The sequence below is a fragment of the Sarcophilus harrisii genome, chromosome 2 (genome assembly GCF_902635505.1).
Source record: "Sarcophilus harrisii chromosome 2, mSarHar1.11, whole genome shotgun sequence".
NCBI classification, from domain to species: Eukaryota; Metazoa; Chordata; class Mammalia; order Dasyuromorphia; family Dasyuridae; genus Sarcophilus; species Sarcophilus harrisii.
In genome coordinates, this window is record NC_045427.1 from 304276121 (window position 1) to 304299482 (window position 23362).

Consider the following 23362-nt stretch of genomic DNA (forward strand, 5'->3'; position numbering starts at 1 on the left):
AGCTCCTATCCCCTAGGGTTGCTATGAGAATCAAATTAAAATAATATTTGTAAAGCACTTAGCACAGTGTCTGTCTGGTACATAGTAGGAATGAAAATGCTTATTCCCTCCAACAAGCTCTCAAAGCAGGAACAAAAGCAATAGCAACAGTTTCTATACTGACTTATGAAATCTGTTAGGGCCCCTGCTGGGTAGCCCTTGCTGCCAGTGGCAAGTCCCTCTTGCTTTTGTATTTCTACATTATAGCAATACTTCAATCTCTTAAACATAGGGCATTCACAACAAAGCCCATTAATCCTTCCTTCCTCTGTGGTAAAAGTGAGACTGGAGAGGAAAACTAACTGTGAGTAATGAAAAGGAATTTCCTGGAATCTGTATCCCTGAAGACTTTATCCTAAGCCTTGAGCTCGACTTCCAATTTGCTAAGAGACAACTGAGGGTTGCTATATGAGCTTAAAGAAGCAGTTCTATGGAACTTGGTGTTTCAGGGCAGAAAAACCTGGGAGGGAAAACAGGCTCATGGGTCCCAAGGAGTAGTGAGATTTCCAAACTTTTTAAAGAGAAAAGGGTTGGAATGAGGAATAGAGTGAGAGAAATAGGAACACAGAAGGAATTTTAAGTGACTGATCTGGATTATTTTAGTCACAAAAACCATGGTGAAATACTGTAATCCAAGTATATTCTGTAAATATAAAATGAAATAGTGGTAATGATATAGAACTGTATTTTTTTTTCCTTTCCAGGAAATTTCATGTTAGAAATATATATCCTATATTTGAATGAATGTAATATATAATACTTTAAAATTTAGAGGGGGAAACCCCAAAATTTTCCTCAGTACAACCCTATAGAGAATGAGGTACAAATGCCGTTTATAGATCTGATTAAACAAATTTGTTGATTGCCTATTATCAATAAAGAACAATGTAACAGATTGCCCTCAACAGATATAGGAAGGTTTAAAAGTAGGATAAGTTAGAGATGAAGATAAATTTTAAACATGTTGAGATTGAGATTATTAACAAGATAGGTAGGTGGAAATATCAAACCCTCTAAATGGTATTTGACATTGTTGATCATCTTTTCCTTCTGTATGTTCTCACGTGTGTGTGTGTGTGTGTGTGAGAGAGAGAGAGAGAGAGAGACAGAGACAGAGACAGACACACACACACACACACACACACACAGAGAGAGAGAGAGAGAGAGAGAGAGAGAGAGAGGCAGAGAAAGAGACAGAGAGACAGAGACAGACAGAGAGACAGAGAAGGGAAGAAGAAGGGCGGGAGGGTGACAAAGTGAGAGACAGTAAGAGGGAGAGGGAGAGAGAGACAGAGACACAGAGAGATAGAAAGAGACAAAGAGAGAAAGGGACAAAAGATATTATTCTCTTTTAGTTCTCTTCAGTCTCCTATGTTCATTAATCATACATGTTAAACATAGCAACTTTGGGTATATTCCAAAGCCCTTCCCTGAATCTTCTTTGTTTCTTTCTTCTCTCCATACTCTCTCTTTTTATTCTTTCTCTTTTCTGTGTTTCCCCCTCTCCCTCTAATTCTCTCTTTCTTCCCACCTTCAATAAACTACCATGAGTTCAATGACAATCTCTGTACTGACTCCTAAATCTATATATTTTTCCACAGACTCTCTCCTGATCTCCAGTCCTGAACTGCATGAAGCAGATGTCTCACAAGAATTTTAAACAACTCAAAACTACACATCTCCCAAACTTCCTTACTACCGTTAAGGATATCAACATCTTTCTAATCTCCCAGGTTCACAAGTTTTAATTAATTCCTCATATTCACTCATGTCATATTTTATCATTTCTTAGGCACTTTTTCTCCACTCATACAGTTACTATCTTAGTTCATTTCCTGAACATTTTCTGGCGAGACTATGGCAATAAGCTATTTATTCTCTCTGCTTCAAACATTTCCCAACTGTTCATACTCATAAAGCCACCAAAGTGATTTTCCTAAAGATATGACCATGTCACTCCTGTCCCCTTCAATAAACTCCATTAGTTTTTCTCTCCTAGGATCAAATATAAACTCTGTTTGGGTATGTAAAGCTCTTTATAACCTGGCCCATTCTCATCTTTCCAGTCTTCTTAAACAAAATTTCTCTTTATGTATTCTATAATCAACAATGGTCTTCTTCCTGTTCCACAAACAAGACACATCACATGTCTCTGGAATTTTTTTTTTTCTTCGTAGGCTTCCTTAAAGTCTCAGTAAAAATCATACTTTCTGCAAAAAGTTTTCCATGATCTTCCTTAATGCTAGTGCCTTCCCTCTGAGAGGATCTTTAATCTAGCCTATTTATTTGTCTTGTATATTACTGTTTGCATGTTGTCTCCCCCATTAAACAATGAATTTCTTGAGGAGAGACTACTTGTCTGAATCCCCAGGACTAAGTATAATGCATGGTACACAGCAGGAGGTTAATAAATACTGACTTAATTGACATATTTACTCCCCTCCACAAATTCTAAAATTAAGCCATACTGGTCTGTTTCCTTTTGCACCTACACAACACCTGACCTCCTGTAAAGTCCTCTGACCAGACCAGATTTATACCACAAATGTAGAATTGGTTCAATGTTAAGAAAAACATAAATATAATGGATTATGTTATAAAACCAATAAAAATCATCACTAGATGATTGTTATTAATAAAAAAAAAAACTTCTGACAACAGATAATATCCCTTCATTTTAAAAACATTATAATACATTGAGATAAAAGATACCTCTTCTCTAGTATGATAAGTAGTATGTATCTAAAATTATTTCCTTTCCCTGGAACTCTGTATTCTGTATTCTAAAATGAGAGGATGGCAAAAATATTTATAGTACTTTTTGGTATAAGAGAGAACTGGAAGTAGATGCCCATGTGTTGGAGAAGGGCTAATCAATATGTGGTTCATTATGATGAATATGACAAATTTAGAAATATATGTTCTATGAACTGACGCAAAGTGAGATAAGCACAACCAGGAAAATAATATACACAATGACAAGTGTGAATTAAAGGGAAAAAATGAAACAATGCACTTTATACTGGGTAATATTAGAAGAGAGAAAATGCACCTTCTTACACTTCATAGCAGTGATAGGCTACTATGGATATTTCTTCTACCATTAAATATGATTGATGTACTGGTGAGTTTTATTAAATTGATTATTTTTTTTCTTTTTCCTTTTTCAACCTTTGTTAAAATGGAAGATGGAACAAACATCTCACACTGTACACCAAGATCAGGTCAAAATGGTTACATGATTTGAACACAAAAGGTTATACCACAAACAAATTAGGAGAATAGTTTTACCTGTCAGGGATATGAAGAAGAGAAAAATTCATGACCAAACGACATCTAGAACATCATGAAATATAAAATGGACAATTTTTATTATATTAAATTAAAAAAGGTTTTGAAAACAGAAAGCTAAAAAACAATTTTTATAGCAAGTATTTCTGATAAAGGCCTCATTTCTCAAATACATAGGGAACTGAGTAAAACAAAAGAATACAGTCATTCTCCAATTGATAAATAGTCAAATAAATATGAAGAGATAGTTTTCAGATGAAGAAATTAAAGTCTAAATAGCTCTATATTTATGTATGGAAAATGTTTTACATTACTATTGATTAGAAAAATGCAAATTAAAACAATTTTGATTATCAAATTGGATAACATTACAGAGAAGGAAAACTACATATGTTGGAGGAAATGTGGAAAAATTGGGATACTATAATGCACTGCTGGTGGAGTAGTGAAATGGTTCAACCATTATGAACAGAAATTTTATAACTATGCTCAAAGGGCTATATAATTGCATGTCTTTTGATCCTGTTGATCACTGCTAGGTTTATATCCCAAAAATATCCAAAAAAAAAAAAAAAAAGGTGAGGGGAGGAAGAATTATTTGTATCAAATTATTTATAGCAGCTCTTTTTGTAGTGGCTAAGAACTGGATACCAAGGGGTATTCATCAATTGGAGAATGGCTGAAGAAGTTGTGGTATAAGATAGTGATGGAGTACTACTGCATTATAAGAAATGACAAACAGGATGCTTTCAGAAAACCCTGGAAAGACTTACATGAACTGATGCAAAGTGAAGTGAGCAGAACCAGGAGAACATTATATACAGTAACACGAACATTATACTACAATCAATTGAAAAGTCTTCACTATCCTCAGCAATACAATAATCCAATACAATTCTGAAGGACTTAGATGAAAAATGCTATCTACCTCCAGAGTTATAAGTGATGAAGGTTGAATGCAGACAAAGAATACTTGTGTGTGGGTGTGTGTGTGGATGTGTGTGTGTGTGTGTGCACGCATTTTGCTCTTTGCTTTCTTTCACAACATAGCCAATAGTAGATATGTTTTCTATGACTGCAAATGTATTATCTATATCTAATTGCTTGCCATCTCAGGGAAGAGGGAAAAAAAGGAGAAGAAAGAGAATTAAGAACTCAAACTTAAAAAAATAAAACTTAAACAATATATTGAGGAGGTGGCATCTGAGTTAAACCTTAAAGAATCTTCAACAGAGGTACATGAACAGGAAATATATTTTAGGCAAAGGGAATGGTATTAGCTAAGACTGGATAGAATGGAGGAAAAGATGGACAAGATGAGTAAGGCTTGCGTGAAATGCTGAGTAATGGAGGGAAACAGTATGAAACTGGAAAGACAGTTTATAGTCAAAGTGTTAATTAAGTGTCTTGAATACAATAATCAGGCATTTACACTTAGTTCACTAAGCAATGAATGAAAGTGATGAAGATTGAGTAGAAGAGCAGCCTTAAATTATTACAGAACTGTGATAAGATTACTTGGAAAACAGTGGGAATGACTAATTTGAGCAGGGATAGATTAAGATATGGGGAGGGAGGGGAGGAATGGAGGGAGGAAAATGAGGATATTGAAAAAAGCTCAAAGGAATACAGGCCTGAGTTGAGGTAATTATAGAGGGCACTAAAAGGTAAGCATCTAGTTGAGAGATACTGGGGGGGGGGGGGGGGGGGGGGCTTGAGAAAGAATCTTCTCAGGAAGTTCACTAGAAATCTTTAGGAAGATCTAAATAACCACTTGTTGGGAATGTTTTAACAATCAGGAAACAGTTGGACAGATAACTCTTGAAGTCCCTTTCAACTCATAAATTTGGGCTTTTGAAAGGAAGAATCAAAGATGACTAAGGTTATTAAACACAGAGTAAGAGGATAGGGGCATCATTAACAGAAATAGGGAAACAAGAGGAAGGATTTTTGTTTGTTTCTTATTGGTGGAGTTGGGTGGAACAAGACGATGAGGAGTTCAACTTTGATTTATTGAGTTTTAAGGTACCAATGAAACTTCTAGGAAAAGTTATCCAGCAGACATTACAAAATATTTGACGGGAGCTTCAAAGAAAGTTAGAAGTAGAAATCCTTAATCCCACAATCTTGCATCTCCTGTACGATTACCATCAAGCATCTCCTTTCAGTTTAAAAATATGCTTATTTTATCTATATTTCTCCACCTTACCCATTCTTTCCTTGACCTTACTACTTTCTCAAACTATTGTTCTCTCTTTCTTCACTACAAAATTTCTAGGAAAAAAACATTCAGCAATCTCTACATTTACTCCCTTGCTATCCCCAACTCACTTTTCCACTTCTGGCAACACGTCCTTTGTTCTCACTACTTTAATGAATCAGTTCTCTTTAATGTCATTAATGAAATCCGTATTGGTAAAAAAATCTTTTACTCCTTTGAGACAACATCTATTAGGGACTTTTGAATATTCTCTTCCTGATTCAAAGATGATAGTTGTAAATATGATGGAGCTGGGAAATGAGGAAGGTTCCATTAAGCTCTTTGTCTTCCAGTTTCCCCTTAAGATTTAAGATGATAGTAAATAAGGAAAGAAGCACAAACAAGATCCTTGCACAAATTAACATGACTGTATTCCTCAAAGCTGAGAGAAATAATAGAATTAAATGAAGCTCAATAAATATTTGTTGAGTGAATAACTGAGGGAGATAGCTAGGTATAATAGACAGAAAATTGGCCATGGAGTTAGAAAGACCTGGGTTCAAATCCTATCTTGGACTCATGAAAGTCCATGCCTGCGGCAGTTCTCAGAGGCAGTAATTGAAGAACATTTGCATGGTGGAAAGAGTTTCCTTAGTACCCTTTCCCTAGGAAATTATCAGTTCAGAATTTCTCTGACACCACTGAACCTCCCCCATAATATTACGACATGTTTTAAGTCTCCTTTTGTGAATATTAGGACACACAGTTGGGATAAATGTCAAACCACAGTTTCACAGATTTTCCTGAAACCAGGTAGGAATCTTAGGAGTAAGGAAGAGAAAAAAGAAGGAACTTTTTGGTTTTAATCTTTTCTCTGGCTCTAGATGAAAACATGTGAGAAGTAAAAATTGTCTTATCTTTTATGAATCTGTCAGCAAATTTCCAAGAGGCCTGGCTGCATCACGGGCATTAGCTGGCTGGGAAATAGAGATGTAGACAGCTTGTTCTGGCCCCAGCCTGGGTGGTCTGACATTATCCCTTTGATTAAACTTCCTTTCTGGGAGAGTTGGAGCTGCTCCTAATGATATCTGGGATCTGAAAACTTGCATTCCCTTACAGAAAAGTCCAGCACATGGCTCCTATGCTTTCCTTAGTCATCCTCCTCCTCTTTGCCACATTCTTCTTCTCACTGACATCAATAACCATGAAGTACAGGCAAGCCTGTGGAGAGTGCTGCAGCAGTAGGGGTAGTGATAATAAGACCTCACACAGAACTTCATTTTGGCACCTTCTTAGTCACTACTGAAGCCTCCAGGAAAAAGTTATCTCTGTGTGTGTGCACATGCACTTCAAAACACAAAGAGAAATAAAATGTATGTAACAGATTTAGACCCAACAGATTTGCTATAACGTTGAATTGCATTTGGAATAACATACAATGTTTTTTAATGTTTCTCAATTCAAAGGATCCCCTGTCCCCCATTTTCCTCCCAAACACATTCCTGACAATTTCTTAAAATTCCAGATCTTGGACATCATGATTTTCAAGGAATCAAATTCTGAGTAACCCAAATGGTACTAATGGTAGGCAAGAGCAGGCTATGATATATTTCTGATGTTATGGTATGAATGAGATCAAAAAGCTACTGGATTCTCTTTCAACTATAGTATTTTATGATTCTAATTTAGTGGTCAGAGTTATATTTACATGTCAATTTGAAAATATCTAGTGAATTTTCTCAGGCATCTGTGGTTGGGCCTGAATTGTTTAATATTTTTATTGGAAAAGAGAACATGTAAGAAAAACCTCAAATAGAAAGGGTTAATAAATGAGAGGAGATAAGAATTCAATGGAAGAGAGCCAGCAGAATCAGGGCTGGCTTAAAAAGAACTAATAAGAATTCAATGGAAGAGAGCCAGCAGAATCAGGGCTGGCTTAAAAAGAACTAAGGTGAAGTAAACTTAGATTTGTCTTTATAACAGAAGGCAGAAAAAAAAATAATAGATTGAAAACAGTATTAGAGACAGAATAAAATCATAACTTAAATGTGAATGGATTAAATAATGCAATGGAACAAAAAAAAGAGGAAAATTTAGATGAGAAAACAAAACCTACAATTTGCTCCTTACCAAAAAACACATTTAAAAAACAAAGGCATACACAAAATTATAAGAATGGGGGGAAATTTATTAGGCATCAAATAAATTTTAAAAAGCAGGAATTGCCATAATGCTATCGGACAAAGCAAAAATAAACATTCAAAAAATAAAAAGGGCTAAACAAATTATATTATGCTGAAAGGAACTCCAGGGCTCATAGGATAATGCTATCAAACTTTTAAAGGCAACCATATTACACCAATTATTCTCAAAAAATGAGAAAGAGGGGCAGTTAGGTGGCTCAGTTGATAGAGTACCAGTTCTGAAATCAGAAGGACCTGAGTTCAAACCCGGCCTCAGACACTTAACACTTCCTATCTGTGTGACCCTGGGCAAGTCACTTAACCCCAAATGCCTCAGCCAAAAAAAAAAAAAAAAAAAAAAAAAGTTATTGATCTCACACAAAGTCAAACTTAAAGTTTCAACCAAGAGAGAAATATTGTTTTGGATGCATGTGTACATATTTGTAAAAATGTATGTGTGTGTATATACAAATGTATCTGTGCTTAACAGTAAGGAGGAGATGGGGAATGAAAGGGAAAAAAAAGAATAAAGTAGAACTAAAGAATAACAACCTGCAATAAAGTAAAGAAAAGACAAACAGTCAGGAATATAATCTATTATTATAGATGCTTTCTTGAAATGGAAATTTATTGTTATACATTTTGAATTCTCCGTGGTATTCTACTGGACATATGACAATATTTTGTTTTCTTTTGTTTTTCTTATTTTCTTTTTTCTATTTTGTTTTTTTTTCTCATTTTGTATTTAGTTTTAAATAAAATATTAAAACAAAAACAACAGAAAAAGACTTGGGGAAAGAAAAGGAAAGTTTTTCATTTTTTTTTCTTTTAAGTATGAGACCAAGTCCTCACCTGATAGAGAGTGAGGATGCTGTAATCATTATTACTTCAAAATTATGCATATACACAAAAAAGCCCTCATACATTTATGCACCCAGAAATAGTTATGACTGTGTCAGCTGTGTTGCAACTTGGTGCATGGAGTAAAACAAAATACAAGTTCCACTACCATAGATGTGCGAGTTACTTAAGTAACATCTCTCTAGATGTAGATGACTCTCTTCATTACGAACAATTGGAACTGGTTCGAATCATCTCATTGTTGAAGAGAGCCGTGTCCATCAGAATTGATGATCATATAGTCTGGTTGTTGCCGTGTATAATGATCTCCTGGTTCTGCTCATTTCACTCAGCATCAGTTCATGTAAGTCTCTCCAGGCCTCTCTGAAATCATTCTACTGGTAATTTTTTACAGAACAAAAATATTCCTAACATTCATATGCCACAATTTATTAAACTATTCACCAACTGATGGGCTTCAACTCAGTTTCCAGTTCCTAGCCACTACAAAAAGGACTGCCACAAACATTTTTGCACATGTGGGTCCTTTTCCATTCTTTAAGAACTCTTTGGTATATAAGCCCAGTAATAATACTGCTGGATCAAAAGGTATGGTGCATAAACTTTTCAAGGAAGACATCTTGCTAAGAAACAGTTTCATAACTTTTTTTCCTTTTCTGACTTCATTATTTCTAACAGTAGCACCAGCATACATATATGTTCAAAACAGTGGCACTATTCTTGTCTCTCTGTGACTTTTTATCTAGTTTGTTCCCTGAATCCTATTAACTTTACCATATCAATTCTTAGAACTGTTACCTCTTCTTTATTCCTATGATACAGGGTCACCATTTTTTCCAACAGGTTTTCCTGCCTTTATTCTCTTCTCTTCTTCATCCAAACAACATGTCAAAATAATCTCCCTTACACATAACATGCATCTGATCACATTTGTCAATATCTATTAAATGATTCTGACTGCTTATTGTAAGAATTGGATAAGGATTTAGTTTCATCAGAGTTACATTAAGAAAAAAAACCCCAGAAAAATGAAATTGAAACTTAAGGGTTAGGGCAACGTAAGACAAAAGAAACGAAACTTATAGAGGGAAATCATAAATTAGAATAAGAAGTATGGTATTGGTAGATGCAGATGTAGGTGCCTACACACCCAAATAATGGTAAAAGAAATAAGGGCTAAGGTCACTGAAATGTGGGGAATGGAAGCTGTAATTAGAAGAGGAATTGTCAATATGGTCATTCATGTAAAACTATGACCAAATAAGGCGAACACCAATGAGAGATGTAATAAGGGAGAGTGACTTATCCTCATCTGGGACAATTAGCCATTTTGGATACGCTGTAACCTCTGTAGTACCCAGCCAATGGGGGAAATGGGAGTAAGACTTGTGGTGGGGCAACAGAGAATAAGAGGCTATGGTTCTACACTTCAAGGATATGCTTACTAGCTTGGACATCTGCTCTTTTAAGAATGTAAATAACATTCTTTCCTGAATTCATCAGTTACCAGTAAAGTTCTTGGTAAGAAGCTTGTTTCTTACACTTATAAAATTGAGTTCAGATGCTTTTAGCTTATCATTAAAAGTCCCCCATAATATGGCACCATCTTAATTTTGGCCATGTTCATCCCATACTCACATGTGAAAAAGAATTTTCTTTCATATAATTAACACTCCAGCTAAACTGAACTATTCACCATCCTCCTTCTATCCCTTATATTTTTCTCCTTTGCAGCGTTTGCTCACATTGATCCTTGTACTTAAAATGTCCTCCATTTCCCCCACTTATACTCATCCTCTCCATGCTGAACACATTCTACACAGGGCAGATTAAATTTCACATCCTCTATGAAGTCTTCTTGTATAACTCCCCTCATCCTAAGCTATCAGTTTTCTTTCTTTCTTCACAGTATTTTGCTGCTTTATCTCTTCAGCACAAATTATTCTGTATTATTTTTAAATGGGTCATATCCACTTGCTCCATGAGACCAGGGACTATGTGTTATTTAAACTCTGTGTCCCAGGTAGCACCTAATACAATGCTCTCAACACCATAGACACTTAACAAATGTTCTGTGAAACAAATGGCTAACTTTGAATATTCCAAGATCTATACCTAGTCTTTATATTTTCTAAATTCTTTCTCACTTAGTGAAGATACTGTTTAACATTTTCAACAGAGGTTGAACGAGGTACAGAGTACAAGAAAAATATTAAAAAACAAAACAAAACAAAACACAACCCCCACCCCCACCCCCCCAAAAAATTTGCTACCTAAAGTAACTGGTGTGAGTTTAAATTGGACAAGAATTTGAAATTAGTGACTAAGATGAATTTTTTTTTAAATGTTTATTTAATTCTTTTTAATTAACATAAAGAATTGGCTACAATTACGTAACTAAAAGGTTTAGTTATTGCTTTAATTATAGATGTTAAGTTAGAATAATTAAAGCTTTACCTAATATAGCAAGATCCTAAAAATCGCACACGTAAAGCTTTTAATACTTGCCTCTCACTTTCCTTCTTCACATTACAATGTCATTTTCCTATTCAATTAGGAACTAAGACAAATTTCTTGCAAACGTGATGATCTGAAAGGAAATTGTCTAGTGTATTATTAAAGTCTATATTAAGATGTTACAGTGGTATTAATACATACCAGACACAACTGAATGGCAGGAGAACATTTCTAAATGAAACATTTCTAAATGGGATCAGAAAACTAAGAAGCTTCTTATTGCTGGAAATAATAGATTTTCTCTGGAGTCCTTTTCTAATATAATTGGATTTTATGTAATACTTATTAAGAATCCTTGATGTGTTAAGTACTCTACAAAACAATGAATATATGCTACCCATGATGGATAAAATCCAAATGGTACCTAATGGCTCAATCAAATCCATAAGGATAGAAGCTTAATATATAATTAATTCACTGACACTGAAGCTGCACTTGACTTTTGACACTAGATATGTGAGAATATCTAAATTTCATAATTAAAAGAGAGCCTATTTCCCTTACCTTAGATTTCTATAGGATCAAGCTGTTTCTTTCAAGGTTTAGGGGCTTATTCAATGTTAACACTTCATAAATTCAAAATGATGAGCAGGCTGATTTCAGAAAATCCTGAAAAAACTTAGATGAACTAATGCTAAGTGAAGTGAGTAGATCCAAGAGAACATTGTACATAGTAGCAACAAGATAATGTAGTGATCAACTCTGATGGACTTAGCGCTTTTCAACAATAAGAATTGATTTGATTTTTCTTATGTAGCATGATGAATATGGAAATATATTTAAAAGAACCGCACATGTTCAACCTACATTGGATTGCTTGCTGTCTGGGAGAAGGGAGGGGTGAAGAGAGAAAGAAAAATTTAGAACACAAGATTTTGCAAAGATGAATGATGAAAACTGTCTTTGCATGTATTTGGAAAAATAAAATACCATATAAAAAAAGAAATGATTATGACATTAAAATAGAAAGCATCAATAAAACATTTTAATGACCAAAAAAAAAAGACTTCATAAATTCAGGGTAGGAATAAAATTATGTAGACCTAATAAAGATTATGCCATTAAACAATTAAGACAAATAATATGATTCTGGGGGGAACTCTACTATGTTCATTTGCAAACTGAAGCTATTCTTATAGTTTTCTCAGTTGCTTCAAGTTAAAAAAGAGTGTATGTGTTGGGTAGCTGATGGAAGAAGAGGTATGTGTGGCTATGTGGATATTACTTATCTTCTCATTGCCTTTTTGATCATCTCATCTTCTGGCCTTCCCTCCCAGTGGCTTAAAAACTTTCCCCCCCATTATCATATTTTTATAATTTCCACTATTACCTCTTTCATATTATCTTTTCAAATCCCATTACCACATCTCCAATAACTTGTGCTTTCTATCATATTTTTCTTATGATTCATTTCAATTAGACCTTTCCCTTCTATTCTGTTATTCAGCTGTTTAAGAGATAGCTATAATAGACCGAACGTTTAGGCCTAAAAAGGAAAGCTCATTTTTCAGTACTCATTCTACTCTCTCTTCAATTGATAGAAGTACTTATTTTTTCTAATCCAAAGAAGCCACGACTCAAAACAACCAAACAAGGCCCAAAGAGGATCACTTCTAGTTTTCATTCTGCATTTTAGGACAGTGAAGCAGGACACTACCAGGAGCACCAAGACTTATTTTTTAACAGGGTTTTCCACACCAAAGAGCTATTCACATAGTGAACAATTTACACACACATAGTGAACAATTTACCAGTAATACACCTATATACCTAGCTAGGCTGATGCACACATAGCTGACTCAACCAATCACTGGTGAAACCTGCTCTAGTTCATGTTCTCCTGGCAGAACCTTCAAGATCTCAGGGTCATTTTCATGCCACAATGAGGCACCTAAGCAGATCTAAAATCATTTATTACTTCACTTCTTTTCTAGATTTGAACATCATTACATAATCTGTGATACAACCAATTAAGGATAGTGAGAAAAGAGAAAAAGATATGTGAAGTGGAAAATTTTGAGTTATAAATTCTTATGAATTATAGCAATACTTCTCAAAAAACTAGGATGTCTTTTACCATTAATACCTCCTTTGTCCAAATGGCATCTTGTTTCAATGACATAATTAATTTGTGTCTTATATATGTTATTAATTTGTGTCTTATATATGATTTTATTTAATACTTATTGAGTGTTAAGTACTCTACAAAGCAATGAACATATATATGTTTCCCATGGTAGACTGAGTGCTTCATCCAAAAGGAACTCATTTTGGCTTCATGAAAAGTCCTAAATAAAGAATAAAGGAAATATAAATTTTCCTTCCAAGTAAATATCTTGGAAATTAACAGCAGTGAGGGCAAAGAGTATCCATGATGTTCTTGAAACTTTTATGTAACTACACAGTAAAAATTTGCTGATTAATATAACCAGATACAAGTCAGAAGTTAGGTATCTATTTCCAGCTTAGTCAAAAAGTTTCTAGATGAAATTATGTTACCATTACTTCATGTATGAAGATTTTCAAGATCACCTTTAGTGATCTACCCAAACATTTAGGAAAATTAAACAATTTTGAAAATTTTAGAAGTCCTTCAAAAGTTTAATTGCAACTGGACAATCAATTTATTAAACTACAAAAGAGGTATATCTCAACCAGTGGTATACCTAAATTCAAACCACCTATTGTAGAAAGTCAGTCTCTGAAATTGAAAGTTAATCAAATAATGCATTAAGCATCTCATCTCCCATTATCATAAACTGGGGAAATAACAGAAAAAAGGAAACTCTTCCTGTACCTTATCCAGAACATCCTAAATTAATCTTTTGTAGCAACTCTGGTACATTACATACCTGCTGAGTGAGAAGACTGATGTGACTGGATGGGGAATATTGCCGTGCTGCTTGTTTCTCAGCCAGCCGCTGAAGTTCAGCTGTCACCATGCTTTGATTGTATCGTTTGCCAAAAGTAGTGCTGTCATCTCCATCCTTGGCTGTTTTGGCTAAGCCTGCATGGTGTCTATTTGGATGGCATGTACCTGCTAAATTAAAGAATGATAGCAATTTTTATCCACTTGGCTGAGAAGTCTTATAGACAATCAGAATGATGCCCAAGAATTTATCAAGCAAAAGATGTTTTTCTGAATTCTGGATCTTTGCTTATAATTCAAATAACAACAGGTTAAAAGACTACATGCACACATAAAATATCTCAAAATACTCTATCATATAAAAAAGTTAAGTACTTAAACTGTATTTCTTGGAATAGTTTCACTTAGAAAGTTACCAATCATTACTTTCTCTGTTTGCTCAGGGGTCGGATGGATTAGCAAATAATTTCTAAGGTTACTTGTAGCTCTAACTTTATGTGACTAAGAAAAACAATTGTTGTCAAGGTAGTGACCAATCTTATGATTTGCTAACAGTGATAAAAATCATGTCCTTGATGTTTGTTCATGCAATTTTACTTACATTTCTTGTTTGTTTGTTTAAAGCTGAAGCAAACCACTTTACTTTTCAGTATTTGTTTAGCCTGGTATTTCTAAGGTACCCACTACCATGATATCCATAGTTTTCCTAAGAAGCTCCAAATGGGAAAAGGGAAAAAAACACAGTTGAGTACAACTCAGAACCATACTCATAACCTTATATTCTGGAACACTGGCCTTTATGTTTAGACTTGCTTTAATTTTCTTTGATTAAGTTTTCACTGCCAAACTGAGCCTTTATTGAGCATTTGGTGTGTATAAATTTTTAAGTATAGAAAAAAAAGTTAAAGGCTATTTTACAAGTACTATGAAAATTTAATCACTTGAAAGGGCATATTTCCTAAACTTTGACAAACTCAAAACCTATTTGAAATTTTCCTTCCTGAGAAAGATACCATTTAACCTATTAAGGTTCTACTTTAGTTTGTATCTGTATTAACATTAGGTCTTTTTTTTTTCTTTCTTCCCTTTTCTTGAAGTCACTGTCAGACATGGAATAAATAGATTATTAATCACAAGTCTAATCCCACCTGGTAATTTTTTATGTTCTTATCACAGTCTATAACTAATGCAAAACAATAAGTTATTTTCCTTTCTTAATATATTAAATGAAAGTTTCTAATTCTTTTATATCTTAAGCAAAAATATGTATTGTCTATTTTCACATTAATTTTAAAATGAAATTACAATTAGTACATTGTGCCAAAATATTACCTTCACAGAAATGAAAGGTGAAGAAACTAATAATGAATCCTAAATTAACTTCCAATCCTTTCCCTATTTGTCTTAATTCTGATCTGCCCAGTAGTCTAAGGCAGGCATGTCTTTTAAAGATTCAATTGAAAATATAAGATAACACTATCTAAATTCAAGAATAATCCTTGTTTTAAAACAAGAATAATTTGCTAATTATGTTTAATTTATTAAGTTACAAGTTTAGAGATATTCCAAAATATTAAATTGATACTCCACATATAAAAACAAAACAAAACAAAAAAAGCAGTCCAAAATCAAAAATTTTATTTCTCAAATATTTACACTCACCTGCTTTAGCTGAGGAGGGCCGAGACAGTTTCTGGCTATATATCTGCGCAGCACTTTGAAATGAGGAGAAGGGACCAATGGTGTAACTGCCAGACCGACAGCGTGGCAGTACAGCTGGACTAGGTACACGATGTGACACCGAATGTGGGGAGGGAGAACAGTTATCAGGGGTTGCATTCTGTAAAGCAGTTGGTTGATGAGCCACATTGGAGATAACTGGAGGAACTTGGGAAAAAGCAGAGTGATGACTAGGTACTGGTGTGAGGTCAGAGGATGAAATCAGAGATGTCAAATGGGAGTTGGGAATTTTCTGAAGAATAGCACTAGGACCAGAGGATGGACAAAGGGAAGTGCTATAGGGGAATTTACTCTCTTTTTCTGTTGAGGTGGTAAATCCTGTTAAAAGAATTAAAAAGAATCAGACTATTTCAAGGAGAATGGGTAATAAAACAACACTATAAAGACAAAGAAAAATTGAAAACAAAGCCACTTTTGCCTGAAGCAAGGCTCAAAAAAAGTAGGCTCCAATTTGTATTCTTCAAGAATTTAAGGAGTTTTGTCTATCAAAGATAACCTTGATTACTGTACTTGGCAAAGGAACAAAACAAAAGATAGGAGTTTAATTTTAATCCCCTTTAACAGTCAAAGTTAGGTTACCTTCAAAAAGTAGACTGGACAAACTTTTGTAATGTCTGAATGTTAGGGCAAAGTTTCCAGGAGAAGTAGACAATTATTGTCTTGCTTCACTTCATTTACCCTTTCTTCTCCACACCTCATCCTCATGAAAAATGCAAAAAATGATAGAAGTTCCAATGGATTTTTTAACAAAATAAGAATTTTTAAAATTCTCTGCATGAGAAAAAGATTATTAATGGAAAATAAAGATTTGGAAGAGAAAGGAACAGTTTCCAGGGGGTAATACCAATTCTCTCAGCATCACCTCTTTAATATCTTGTGATTTGTATTTATTTCTAGCTCAAAGCTATTTTACTACTTTCTAAACATTTCTTTTCCTAAATCTGTCCCAAACGTCTGCTCTCTTAAAACTGCAGGACCACTCCTAATCTTTTAGTAAATAACTATTCCTCTACTTTACTGAAAAGTGTGAAGCCATCTATATATCTCACCTAACTTCCCTCAAAACTCCTCTATTTAGTCACCCTCTTCCTTCCCTTGTACCAGCTCTTGAGGATGAGATTGCTTTCCTCCTTACAACAGAGGAGACTGTGTCCATGATCTCATTAAAAGTCTTATCAACTTAACTTCCACAAAAATTCCAAAGAGTTAATAGCTCATTGACTAATATCAACTAGACAGACTATTGACTAGATGACTTCAGTGTCTAAGTAGTCTTCTCCCAGGCTCCCTACCTCCAATCTTTTACCCTCTTCAATCCTTATCCCCCCAAACTCCCAAAGTTATATTCCTTTCTCTCCACTACCCAGTTTCCTTCAAAACATAGCCACATCCTGGCTGAGGGCCAGTAGATACCACTTCCTCCCATATCCCTAATACTATCTTATATTTTTATATATTTTGTATGTACTTAAGTATCATCTACTAGAACATGAACTCCTTGAGGTCATATATATATATATATATATATATATATATATATATATATACTCTCTTCTGTATGCAAATCTACCCAGTTCCCTCTTATTCTCAAAAACTATCTCTTCATCCTTCTATATCCTTTATTTACTGTCCTAAGTATCTTCTTGTTCACTGATGCCTAGAAAGAGTAATTTATAATTATTAAGTCTATCTTACCACCTAACTGCAAGTCCCTACAAATTGTCTTCCTTCCCTACCATTCTACATTCTACTCTCTTTAAAGTCACCAATGATCAATTTGTTGCCAAAGACTTTTTTTCATTGCCATCCACTTTGACCTTTCTGCAGTCTCTGAAATGGTTGATCATTCTGAATTTTCTTTTTTCTTCCATGTCACAGTATTCTCTCGTGATTGTAATCCCTCCTTCCCAACATTCCTTAAGTTTTTCTCTTTCTTCCTCATTTCCCTGGCCTTTATGTGTAACTATATTCTAAAGCTCTATACTAGACTCTCTTCTTTCTTCACATCTTCCTTCTTGAAGATTGTATCTTTCTCACAATCTCAAATGTCAATATTCAGAGGATGACTTTCTAATTTATGAAGTCAGCTCTAATTTCTGGGTTTCCTGTCCAGCATTTACAACAATGTTCTAAATATTTCCCCTTGTAGAGCCTTCTTAATACCTCAATGTCAATGTATGTAACACTTTAACTATAATCGTCCTCCCTAAACTTGTCTTCCTTCCACTTTTATTATTTCTGTTGATAAAACCATTGTCCTAATACTTAGGTAGACTTAAAACCATAGAACTACTTTTGACTCTTTCCTTTACTTGTAATATCCAATAAATCACCAAATTCCATCAATTCTGCCACTACAGTATAAATTACATCCATTCCTTCTTTTCTATACACAGTCACTCTTGAGCTCATTCAAGTTAACCTTTTCTAATAGAAGACTGACTCTAGTCTCTTCCCTCTCCAACTCCACCCTCACAAAGGTGCCAAAGTAATATCCTAATATATAACTCTTCTGTTCAAAAATCCTCAAATGTTCCCTATCATTACAATAACATGAAAAAGTCTTGTCATTATATTTAATACTACCAACAATCTGGGTCTAAATCTACTTCTGCAGCCTTATTTCACACTATTATTTCTTCATCAAACTTTATTACAATCTTGTTTCTCAACATTCAGATTATCTCCCTTCTCCAGAACATACTCTCTTTTTATCCCAGTCTGATGAAATTCTTATCTTTCTTCATTCTTCACAGATACAACATCCTCTACGTTGACTTTCATTCTGATCTTCTTAAGTGAAAGTGATTTCTTTCCTCCCAAATTTCTTCTAGTGACTTTCCTGGGTCCCTCCTTTGTCCCCACTTGCATTCTGTCTTATCACAATTATTTGTGTATCTGACATATTCCAACTAGTAGCCTGCAAGTTCTTTGAGAACATGTAGTTTTTCATATCCCCCAGGATGTATCACCATAATCTATAGAGATCTGCAGAGAGTACAAACTTAGTAACTGTGGAAATGTATTGTTTTTAAAAAGACTTACGTGATAATTTGTCAGTATGAAGTTCTGCTCCTTGTTGATGTTTGGGCTGCTTGATTCTCACTTCTTCCACTGTCTCAGGATGGTCTGATATATGAAATTTGAGAATACAGACAATTCTGCTGAGGTATGAAATCACAAATACTTTATCTATTTTGTATAAAGAAATAACTATGACAGAGTAAGACTGTATCAGTTGTAAAGTATTAGAAAACAAGTTAATCAGCATAAGAATTCCCATCTCCTATACAGAGCTGTGGTGTTTCCTTACTATGTTAGAATAGCCATGTAATATAATAGGAAATCATTTAATTAGTGTCATGTTCTCAAGGGGCTGGGTTCATGTGTTAACAAAGGAACCAAAGAATACTTATTTCAAATTGAGTAATGCATTGAAATATGGTAGAAGTCATCTTTAATGACCAAAAAAGACTATCAGTCTTATTCTGCCCTTCCCTGACTCTAGGATTTAGGAAAATCATTTTCTATTACCATGAATACATTTCCTTTCCATTTCCTGATGAAATTCTTCTTTTCCTTTAATTCCCAGTTCAAATGATGCCTCTTCCAGGATGTCCTCCCTGATTCTTATAAGTAACACTACTTTCTTCCTACTTAAGTTATCTTACAGTATTGTACCTAAATCTTCCTTTGCAAGATGTTACATCTTATTCCCTTATTACATTGTAAATCCCTTGAGAACAGAAACTGGTTGTTTATTTCACTTTTGCATCTCTAGTACCTAGAACAGAGAAGAATGCTTAATAAACACTTAATGAATTGAATTAAATGGTAATATTGTCACAAATTCCTTTTTTTTTTTTAAATAATTATAACTTTTTATTGACAGAACCCATGCCAGGGTAATTTTTTACAACATTATCCCTTGCACTCACTTCTGTTCTGATTTTTCCCCTCCCTCCCCCCTTTTCCCCCAGATGGCAAACAGTCCTATACTCCTTTTTTTAAAGCAACAGTTTCATCCATAATAATTTGTAATAGTCTAGGACAAATGGGGCTCTGTGAACTTGTTTTCTTAATATTTTGATCACTATATTTAAATATAGTTTTGTTTGTAATCTTATACATTTTATTTTATGCACTTAAAAATATTATTCTGAAAAAAGTCTATGGGTTTTCAGTAGACTGCTAAGGGGCCCTTGACACAAAAAAAGTTAAGAAACTCTGTTCTAGGGATACCTAGACCTAAAGGTTTTCAAAGATAACTGCTCATGTTTGAGTTAACCCTTATCTTCCATGCTAAGGTAATAAGACCTAACTTCTAATATCTGTGGGTTGTGGTAGCTTACACAATTGTCTATTAGCATGAGTATCTCTCACCTATCATCAATTCGTTTCATAAAAAATAACCTCAAGTTGTAAGTAATTTACAAAGACATTTATCTTTTTAATGAACAGTTCTTTGACCTATGAACACTCAACTTAGTAATGATGGTGGCTGCCACTTATATCCTTTCTCCTTTACTGCCTATGATAGAAAATGCTCCTTTAAGAAATCTCACTCAACTATTACCATTTGTAGAGCAGCCAACACTAATGTCCTCACTAGTCCCTCATACCAGAAAGACATTTATGCTATGAGAACCTTTTTCCAAAACTCTTACAGGAGCCTTCTTTCTCTATAAATCATTCTACTACAATTATCATGAAGAAATAATATCCTCTTTCATGTTGGCCTTACGTCTTAATTTTATATAGGTCAACTGTTCTGAATGTTATACAAGTTAGATTTAGGAGGAAAAAAGTGACGCACATTAAATTCGGTTATCTTTTCATATTAATATAAGACAATGATTATTTCCTTGCTCTGTCTGGTCTCTTAGCTGATCACTCTTGACCTAATTTTCCTATGTACATTCTTATCCTGATCTTCACCATCAGCAGTAACTAAAATACTTACCACCTTTTGCCCCATTATCAGAATAACTGCTGCTGTTCTTGGCGGCTTTGGAATTAGTTCCCAGAAAGACACTTGCAGATTTGTTTTTTTGGGTATAAAAAGTCAAAACCTCCTCCAGTTCAGCCTCACTAAAATAAGCAGAAATAAGTCAGAAGAGGATTATGCACTGGAAAATAAACCCCAAACAAACATAATTATGTGGTGGTAATAGAAAAAATGTGAAGAGGAATAAAAGGCATAAGATGAATGGAAGAAAAACTACTCTGCTTTTAGAGACAAATCTGTCAGGAACAGGCTTATTAATTAGATTTTAAGCATCTCTGTTTAAAGAGGAAGAAAATCCAAAGGGACAAAGATCTATTCTGCTTTTGAAAATTTTTGATCTAACCTGTTTTCTCTTTACAATTTATAAAGTTTAAGAACAAAGACAAAATTCCATAGTTATGATTCAGTAAAGGCACAAAGTTTGGGTAACAATTTTTGATGCATCAAACAAAAACCGTTAATTAATTTTTGGTGCCCTTGAAGAATCATTTCACTAAAACTATTCTATCACTCTAACCACTTTGCCTAAGGAGTTTCCTTTCAAAATGGCCAAAAGTAAAACTTAAGAGGCACTTTTGTTTACTAAATTAATCAAAAGAGTGCTTGCTCTTAGTCATATTATCACCCTAATCAATTTCAGAGATTATTCCCTTCCAGTTGATCAAGTTTTTCCTTTTAGAAATTAGGTAGTCTTTTATAAGAAAGATGAAAAAAGATTTCCTTTCAGGATATAATTTCAGAAACAAAAAAACGATTCTTAGAGTTTCTTGTTCAGATTAGATCAAAGCCTTCAGACTAAAATACTTTCTTAATATAATTTCCTACTATTTTCTTAAAGAGGGAATGGGGAATAAGGTAAGTATTTCATATAGGAAATATATTTAAAGGGAAGATACAATGAAATGAAAAAAGCATTTTGAAAAAAAAATAAAGTACTATACAAATACAAAATACAGTAATACTGGAGACACCATAAGTTAATGGATGTCATCAAACAAGACACATAGTGAAAAAGAGCTGGGTTCAAAACTCACCTCTGAGACTTCTACACTTAGCCTTTATGAGATGCAATTTCCAGAGCTGTGGGAATAACCCTACCACTAAAACTTACTTCACAAGGTTGTTGTGAAGCTTAAATGAGACAAATAATATTTATGATGTACTTTGCAAAACTTAAAATGATATGCAAATGTTAGCTATTATTATTAATATTTGCCTTATCAAGGAATCTCTCAAGAGAAGTTCACTTCTATAAGATAATAACTGCTTGAATAACTTTCATATTTAACAAAAGATAAGTGAAGTTTCTGTTTACCTCTCAGAAATCAACACTGAATCATCCAGTCAGTAAGCGGAATATATTTACTTGTTTTAATATATAATTGGTTGGCCTTTATATGTGTGATCCTTTCTCCAGAAGATGGATGACTGAATCTGAGTTAAGTAATTTTATATAATTATCTAACTTAACATTTAGAATTTTACTACTTATTACAATTGTCATTCTTCAACCACAGAATTAGAAATTTCTTTTCTATTTTTCTAATATGAACATAGCAAATGTTTTCTACCTTGTTTTAATACCATTCTTAAACAGTTGATCAGTTCAGACCTAATAACTAAACAAGCCCAATCAGTCAAATAAGAATAAGTTTTGCCTTTTTAATAATAGGGCTAAATTTATGCCCACAGAATGAGTTATAACCTCATACAGGAGATCACTTTGTATTACTTGATAATATTTAGTGATGGAACTCTAGGTACAATTTATTTTCAAATATCCAAGGTTTTTTGTCCATTAGAATTCAGATATTTGGGAGTCGATTCATAAGAGTTATTCTGAACTTCAGATTTAACAATTTTTGCAAATATTCTATTTTTTGTACAAGGTCTTCCACTGTGAGTGTCACTGGGCTATTTTGTTGATTTTGTTTCATGTAAACTCTGAGGATATGAGCTACTTTAGCTTCTGTCTTTGTATCCACAGGACATATATAATAGCATACTGCAATGGGCATATACTGCCTAGCACATAGTAGGTACTTATTAAATGCTGATGATTAACTGTTTGAAATCAACTGGCTGTGCTAATTATAGGCAAAGATGTTCAGACAATATATAATAAACTTGGCCTGATGATTGTGTCAAGATGTAGGACTAAATGGGGGATTTAAAATGCCTAAAGACTAAGCTTGAGCATAAGGGACTTTTCTATTTATCCTATTTTATATATAAAGTGGGCATATTGCTCAGAACGTTGAGAAACAGGTAAGTCTCAGGTCATTACCCCTGAACTGGCAGACCAAAGAGGAAAAAACCAGATTTATTAAATGCAAGAAGATTCCATCTGAATCATCTCAAGGTAACTCTTCAGTACCTCTGATGTTAGATACTTTGAAGGCAATTTAGCAGCAATGTTTGCTACCAAGAAGTACATTAAGAACCAAAGTTGTGACAACTACAATATAACTGGCTGAGACTCTGAAAGATTCCAGCAGATCACACTAGTGCTCTTCTGAAAGATGATTTCACTCAGATCCACAAATAAGAAAGGAAAAAAATCCTGGTTTAAGAAACAATGACAATTCCTTAGGTGGGGCAAGATTGGAGATGAAGAGAATAGAATATAGCTTGTAATTAAGACTTTCTTCTAC

At 34.0% G+C, this 23362-nt stretch overlaps 1 protein-coding gene across 24 annotated transcripts in view; it reads right to left on the reverse strand.

Annotated features, from left to right (window-relative positions):
* Positions 1 to 23362, reverse strand: part of TTLL5 (tubulin tyrosine ligase like 5) — a 374113-nt gene that overhangs the window by 183189 nt on the left and 167562 nt on the right. For 18 of the 24 annotated variants that reach the window (XR_004231997.1, XR_004231998.1, XM_031952493.1 and 15 more), the window contains 4 exons: positions 20664 to 20791; positions 18746 to 18829; positions 15623 to 16018; positions 13944 to 14131 (listed from right to left, as the gene is read on the reverse strand). Coding sequence is in view for 22 of the 24 variants with exons in the window: in XM_031952493.1 (XP_031808353.1) it covers positions 13944 to 14131; positions 15623 to 16018; positions 18746 to 18829; positions 20664 to 20791 (796 nt within the window). In the remaining 2 variants the exon portion in view is untranslated. Of the gene's footprint in view, positions 1 to 12100; positions 13380 to 13943; positions 14132 to 15622; positions 16019 to 18745; positions 18830 to 20663; positions 20792 to 23362 lie in introns of those variants that run through there. The other 6 variants (XM_031952486.1, XM_031952485.1, XM_031952482.1 and 3 more) reach the window with 3 other exon arrangements.